The sequence below is a fragment of the Crocodylus porosus genome, unplaced genomic scaffold (assembly GCF_001723895.1).
Source record: "Crocodylus porosus isolate Cpor-Errol unplaced genomic scaffold, CroPor_comp1, whole genome shotgun sequence".
Taxonomy (NCBI): Eukaryota; Metazoa; Chordata; order Crocodylia; family Crocodylidae; genus Crocodylus; species Crocodylus porosus.
In genome coordinates this window covers 25810280-25818119 of record NW_017728910.1, presented here as the reverse complement: position 1 = coordinate 25818119, position 7840 = coordinate 25810280, and the positions used below count along the sequence as shown (strand labels likewise).

At 51.4% G+C, this 7840-nt stretch overlaps 1 protein-coding gene across 1 annotated transcript in view; it reads right to left on the bottom strand.

The window, feature by feature from the left end:
- TPRG1 (tumor protein p63 regulated 1) overlaps window positions 1-7840 on the bottom strand; it is a 53876-nt gene that overhangs the window by 43790 nt on the left and 2246 nt on the right. Inside the window, exon 2 of the mRNA XM_019532540.1 lies at window positions 6919-7010. Coding sequence (XP_019388085.1) covers window positions 6919-7010 — 92 coding nt within the window. The remainder of the gene's footprint in view (window positions 1-6918; window positions 7011-7840) is intronic.

The window sequence follows — 7840 nt, the reverse complement described above, 5'->3', positions numbered from 1 at the left end:
ATGAACATCTTGCCGGGGTCGTTTGACCCCAGTACTCTTTCCTGCCATGGCAGGGGGTCAGACTAGATGATCTGTTCAGGTCCCTTCTGACCCTAGAAACTATGAAACTAGAAACTACGAAACTGTTTTCTGAGCCACGGGCCAGCTCAAATGCATGCTGGAAAACAAAGCATGCATTTCCTGGATGTCGCCCAGGCCCATCCAAAGCTATCAGATACCAGCATCCAAATGTACTCAGGACACTTCAGACTGAGCTTTTAGATGCCAAAGCAACAGCAAGCCAGTGTGCTGGTCCTTGGGCTGGAGAGGTAGAAAGAGCAGGAGGAGATGAGACTGAAGTGGGAGCTGATGGGGGTGTCTGGAGAATGGGAGCAATGTTTGAGGACCTCTGTAGGGGTAAGTCCCACACAAAAGTTAGAAGCCAAGAACAAGTGAGAAGGCAAGCACCCCATAGATACAGACACAAGAGATCATAAAATCATAGAAAATTCAGGTTGGCAGGGACTTCAGGAGGTCACATCTAGTCCAACCCACTGCTCCAAGCAGGACCAGCCCCAACTACATCATCCCAGTCAAGGCTTGGTCTAGTCAGGTCTTAGCAACCTGCAAGGATGGAGACTGCACCACCTCTCTGGGTAACCTGGTCCAGTGCTTCACCACCCTCCTAGGGAGAAAGTTTCTCCTACTGTCCAACCTAAACCCCCATTCCTGCAACTTGAGCCCATTGCTCCTTGTTCATTAGAGGTCCACAGCTCAGCTGCATCCACACATCACACTGAAGAGGCACAGAAAGGCTAAGTCAGCTACCTGATGATGTCCAAAAAAGGGTCACTGAGCTCAGAAAAAGCCCAGCTGGGCCTCACAATACACATGTGAGGGCAGAGTCCAGCTGGTTGTACCTAGTGCACGAAGGATGTCTGCATGTGTGACGGGTCATGACTGCCACACCAGGTAACGTTGACTGGTGTGCGGCAGGGGCGGCTATTGATGCGTGCAATGAGGCCCCTTGCATTGCACTCTTATCTTGCGAAAGACCCTCCCCTCCATCAGCGCTGCACCCTGCAAGGCTGAGGAGTCAGGGAGGTAGGAAGGGTTGCAGTGCCCATCTGCCTAAGTCCCCAAAGGACTGCATTTGGCACACGCTCTGCAGCCAGACTCCAGTCTGTGGCCACAAGGACCCATTCAGGGGCTTTGAGGGCAATGAGGTACAGATGCTAGGCTGGCTCTATGCCGTCCCATGGCACACAGGACACCCGCCACTCAGCTCGCCCAGCCTCACCACCTTTGCGTGTTGCAAGCATGGAGAGCTATGCAACAGGCCATGCCCAGCACGCCTGAGACAGTGATGCACTCCAGTCCCGGCACACCTGAGACAGTGAAGGAATAAGGTAGCAACATGCACAACCCCATCATAACAGGCTAGTCTGGGCTCCAGAGGCCCCGAGCAGTGAAACTACTCCATGCCTGTATTGCAGGAAACAGCTTTCAAATACCAAGGGGTGTTTTATCCTGGCTGAAAAGCACTGCTGGAGACTCCTAACAGCTGCCAGTCATTACTGGGGAGATCGTAGAGGGACCTTTGGCATGGCAGGCTGCTGGAGGGATGGTTGCCCAACTTTCTGGGGGCAACCAGACCTGTGGCATGGCCTTCAACCAACTGCCTGCCTGCTGTGGGGACAGGAGAGGGAGACAGGATGCATCACACGCTGCTCAGCATCACAGACGGGGAAAGGCGAGAGGTTGTCTTTGAAACGTGGTGAGTGAGGAGCACATGGCAGGGCCCCCGGGGCTTGGTTTGGGAGCAGGGCTGCCGTCTTTGGGGCAATTCTGATGGGCCAAATGTGGTGCCTCCACAGCCGAGGAGATGCACTGAGAAGTGCATGACACACGGTCACAAAGCAACCACCCAGATGAGGCTAAGATAAAGAGTGGAGTCCATGCTCCCTTGAGCCGTGTGATGACCAAACTCCTGCAGCAACGCTCAGGAGAAAAGAGGAGGCTGTAGAGCCCAATGTCTTATGCAGACAGTTGACTGACTGAGGCAGAGATCTTGCAGACAGATGAAGGGAAGTGAAAATGCCTGGGTAGGAGTGCAGAGCAGAAGCAGGGGCCGAAGGGTTAAGAAGAGAGAGCTCATTAGTCATCACAAGTGCCTGTTTCAGGCATAAGAAACAGTCCAAGCTAATTAAAGGGAGACTAGGACAATGCAGCAGAGAAAGCCTGGCTAGGAGACACGCCTCGGTGCTCAGACCAAACGGGATGAAGAGGAGCGTTGTTCAGCCTCATCTCCAGGAGGGTGAGATGCATGGTCGTGACCCTGGCTCTTCCACCCAGGTTCTTCCGCTCCCCTCGCCTGTGGGGACCGAACCTAGTCAAGGCCCATTTCAGAAACAAATGCCAGCAATATTTCTGGCTGCTTTGGGGTAATTATGGTCAGTAGCCAAACTCTGAATGCTGAGCAGGCGGGCTAAGACACCAAACCCTCAACAGAAATGACACAGAAAGGAAGAAAGCAAAAACTTCCAAAAATGCTTCAGTGATTTGGGCACCCAAGAGACACAGTCACTATTTATAATGAATGCTGGCCACATGCCTTTAACTGTCATGCAACTCATGGTCCTGCTAGTCACTTAAAAGTGTGCATCCTGATGCATCTTCCCAAGCAGCACCGGGATGCTGGAGCTGGCACGTGGCAATATCCCACCATAACGCATGAGTTGGACATTCTCCGTGCCATGCTCGGCTTCAGCAAATCACATCATGCTTGGTCTAAGTGACTCTCCCTGGATAGTTTGGGCAGTTTAAAAATATAGCAGGCTCCTGGAGGTACTAAAACCCAGGGCATCCCCTTCTGAACCAGCGTGCTCATGCCAACCGTACCAGCTCAGGGAGAATGCAGCCAGACCTGACAACCTCCTTACCAACCGCATCATATGACCACAGCACGCTATCATTACTGCAAGAAACCATGCACTTACCATTGTTTCCAGTGGAGTTAGCCTATCATTAGGCTAAGCAATTTGCTGTATTTGCCATGTAATTATACAGCCGCGGCAGTATTTACCCAGTCATTAGAAGGTAATTTCTCTGTAGTTACCAATACGCTGGAGGTTTCAGAATGTGGAACATTGCCCCAGGGCTGCTACCTGGCAGCCCAACCTCTGCGAACGAGATACAGATTCTTCTCGGGCTGTTTAATTTAGTCCTGTAACTCCCCCTCACCATTAGAGGATGAGGATGGACAAGAGCAAAGAAAGAGATGGGAATGTGAATATCCCAGGGAAGGAGAAAGGCCTGTCTGAAGTCTGAGAGACTCAGGAGACATGAGCTCTGTTTTCAGCTCTGCTAGAGACACCTTGCGGGTGCAAACTGCCCCCCGTGCCACTGCACCCAGGCTATAAAATGGAAATAAAAGCCACTTCCTTCCATCCCTGTTCATGTCCATTTGGATTATGAGCTCTCTGGAAAAAAGACAGACTTGTGTGAACAGCGCCCAGCGCTATAGGGGTACAGTCCTGGTTTCAGCCTCTACTGGAACGCAAAGGAACTGGATTCTTCCCTAAATGAAGGGGTGAAGGGAGCTGGTGGTAGGTGGGAAAGCAGGGGGATTTGTCATCAAGCCCATGAAGTTAATGCAAGGGACAAGTACTGCCCTGACAACCTGGAGGTTGAAGCAGAGAAGAAGCACCAGGGACCTTATCCCACCATCCTGCAGGGTGCAGTTATAAAGAGGGTTGTCCATGCTGATGAAAAAGCCTTTCATGTTATCTCTCAGCTCTTTTGGCCATGTAAAGTCTGCTTGACCACGATTCCCAGGACAAGGTCTCTGCTGTCTGGAGTAGTCACTTGACTGGAGAGTGAGAAACAGAAGAAGGTCGGGAGAAGGTCCAGTTCCTGGGGGAGACCAGGAGGGCCCAGTGCCCAGGGTGGTGCATCAAAGGAAGCTCCAGTGTCTGGGGCCTGTCAGAGGGCAAAGGATGGGGCCAAAGGGCCCAAGTCCAGAGAGAGGGAAGTATGTCAGTAAGGATGGAGAGCACATGAGGTCTGGAGGCCAGAAAAAGTGAGGGCTGAGGACACATCCCATGAAAGGTATATGTCAGCAGATCACCCACAAGGCTTGGGAGTGGGTATTGCGGAGGATGGAGCCCACAAAACTATACCTTAAGGCAATGGTTATGAGCACCTGTGGTCCAAGAGTAAGACTAGGCTGAGAAAGCCCTGGGCAGCCTCCCTTTTATTAGCAATGAATAACAGCAAGGCATGGCAGGTGAGTAAAGGGGGGATGGCCCCAAGGCAAACCAGGTTGGCAAGGGTTGAGTATCGGGGGCATCACAATCACTCTAAGGATGCACATTTGCTACACTGGGTCAGCACCTGTCCCCCTGGCCCAAAGGAGCTCACCAAAACTGGCCCGGGGCCCAGCCCCACATTGTCACCACCCAGCCCCAGCAATAGGGACCGGCTTGGGACACATGCGAGCAGGGAACGCTTGGCTGGGTGGATGGTATGGGGCTGTGGGTGGGTGGGCAGGGGGTGGCATGCAGGAGGGAGCTGGGGCAGGCATGGCCAGGGCTGAGATCGTGATATGATGCCCATTACAGGGACGTGCAGGCATCAGATCATGACTCTGCTCCAGGCTCTGGCCCCATGCCACCATCACCCCATGATCTTGCCCTCACCTGCCCATCCTAGTCCTGGATGCTACTTCCTGCCTGTCCGTGGCCCCATCCCTGCCAAGCACACCTTGCCCGTGGGGTCCCAAGCTGGTTTCCATGGAGACCCCAACTTCCCACTCCATCTGGCAGCCCTGGCAGTGGGTGCAGGGTGGATGGGTCGAGGTGCCTGGGTAGTAGGGCCAGGTCTGATGGCAACGGTAGAGACTGGCAGGAACAGCTGGAAGAAGCCACTGCTGCAGGGGCTGCCAAAAAGCAAGTCTGGCCACTGCACTGCTGCATGCCCGGGGGCAGCGGGACCAGCTGCATGCATCACAGCCTGGTCTGCCCCCCTGCACCTTGGCCAAGGGAACTGCCATGGCCCCAATAAAATACCTTGGTCGGCCAGATCCAGTCCGTGGGCCGTATTTTGCCCACTCCTATACTAACACCTATCACAAAGAGTGTACTAAGAAAGTGCTGCTCATGTGCCTGGCCTGAACAGGAAGCTGCTGTGGAACCTGCTATCTCCCCCAACTCGCATCCCTAGAAATCATAGGTTCAAATCCAGCTCCAGGAGTGAAATCCACTGCAGAAAATAGCTACAGATCTCAGCCTTGTCCCCTGCCCTGGAGTAAATGTTTCATGACTGTTCTTACCCTAGATTATTCTCCCCCCATTAAATGTCCTTCCCCTTATGCAGCAAGTGAGAGATGGGAAGAAAATAAATTGCATCAGCCAAGCAAGCCATTCTAGTATCTACCAGGAAGACGATGGGAAGATGGAGTATCCGGGAACCATTCCCTTGAGTTCCTAGCAGCTGCATTCAGTCATACCAGGTCTGAATCTGGCATAACATCCTCCTTTCCCATTCTTGGGTGGAAACAGAAGTTCCCAGGTCTCTGAGCAAGCACCCGTGGATAACATGCAAGGTCTTAGCAAATAAGCCTTCTCTCCCTAGGAGAGGGCTTGACACTTGATGCTCTGCAGGAGTTGTTGCTGAGCATGCAATAGTTGCCAAGGCTCCTACATATCCCCAACCCCATCAGGGCCTACCCCTGCACTTTGGAAACGGCTATGAGAGGCCTCAGAAAGGTCAGAAGCAGCATTAAATGTGCTTCTGGTCTCTGCTAAAACCAGAGGTCTTTGCCGCCTGCAAAGATGCCTAAGTATAGACTCAAGCAACTTGTGAGCCTGAGGAGCTGTCATTTGCCAACTGCTGGGAACTCCTTAACTAGAAAGCGGCGGCAGCAGCAGCGAGGCAATGGCCAAGTTCCAGCAGAGAAAAAGCATCAAAGCTTATCATTGCTTACAAAGAAATTGCTAACAGAGACCTCTACAAGCAAGACCAACAACAATCCAGTTCCCCACGCCTGACACCGCCTCTTTACAGAATTGAACAGTTTCATTCAAATTCACATGGTCTCTCTTCTTTTGTAGTTCAATGCTTACATAATAATGACACCGAGCTCTTATCTAGCACGTTTAATCAGCACATTGCAAAGCTCTTTGTGAAGGAGACCAGCATCTTCCTCTGCCTTTTGCACATGGGGAAAGTGAGAAAGAGAGAGGTGAAATGAGCTGGCCAGTAGCACAAGTGGGAAGATAACTCGGGTCTGTTGACATGCAATCCAGTACTCTACCCTCCAGGCTAGGTCACATATTTAACAAGACACCCTCGTATAGCACTGGCCATCACTGCGGTTCACAGTGCATTAACAAATGGGTCCTTGAGGTTAAGAAACTCTACGCAGTTCCTTATATCACTCAGTTGGAAGATGCCGGTGATTTTTTTTACCATGCGTACAACTTCTGCCCATAGTTTCCCTTTCAGTAAGAAGTCTGGCAGCTGGGTGACTTTTCTAAACACTCATTTCCAAAAGCAAAATGCTAAGGTTGTATTTAGGATGTGAACTTCCATGCATGGTAACAGTGCCCTGGTAGACTCGACTAGAAGCAGCTGTGCGGGACTGCAGCTGGACTAATTAGCAGCACTGAGTGATTTGTGCCACCCCGCCCACCCTTTCCCCCAATGGTTAGAGCATGTGGAGTGCCATGTATGCACATCTGCACTGCTTGCAAGAGGCAGCCAATGCAGGGCAATACAGGAGGCTGGAAAATGCTGATGTCAGGCCACGTAAGTCGGCTGTATAGACGTGGCCTATAAGAGTTTCATGATATGTCAACACACTGCACCTCTCCCATTACCATTTCATTTCTACCAGCCTTTAACTGAAGCAGCCCAGGCCTCATTGTGACTACTCACTCAGTCAGAAGCCAAAAGCTGTCTGCGGTTTCTCCTGCGTTCTCAGTGACATGGGTGTTGATGTCTTCTATGGCTTGGTCAAACGCTCCTGGCTAGAAAGGGGAGAATCATCATAAACACGGCAATCAGGAATCCCAGGCGACGCTTCCTTCATATGCAGTAAATTGTCCAACTGATGCCAAACGCATACAGGTGACTCCTTCAAATAAAACCCAATTAACACCTGCAGGCACCATATCCCACACCCCAGTGCTAAAGAACCTATTCTTAACGCAGCTTCTAAGCAGGTTTTATTTGGAAGCCAGAACAACTCAGCCCATCTCTGCTTGCCTTCATTACACAGAAATATTCCCAGGACAGGGTTCATGGTATGAATAAATGAATCGGGCTACCCTGGCTTCCCAGCTGTGACGAGGTTCACCAGGAGGTGACAGGGATGCCTATCCTGAGCAAATGGAGCATCATTCAAACAAGGATGTTCTTGCTCCAACTAAAACAAATGCTAACAAAGCAGCCACACCGCTCCTCTGCTCTTGTGGGGAGACTCCAAGACGGCACTTGAGATGGAGGAGGTTAGGTGGTTCACTGAAACGGCCTCCCAATTATTTAGATAAATTGTAGTTGATTCCTCTGTGTGTGCATGCGCGTGTAATTCTGCTGACTTCAGATTAGTACTGCCATCAGCAAGATCCAAATCTGGCCAATATGACTTGGGCTTGTATGTAGCATTTCATAGTAGGTCGGGTTGGAAGGGACCTGAGCAGATTTCATAGATTTCATAGACATCAGGGCTGGAAGGGACCTCGGGAGATCATCGAGTCCAGCCCCTTGCCCAAAGGGCAGGGAGTCAGCTGGGGTCATAGGATCCCAGCAAGATAAGCATCCAATTTGCTCTTGAAGGTGTTCAATGTAGGTGCTTGAA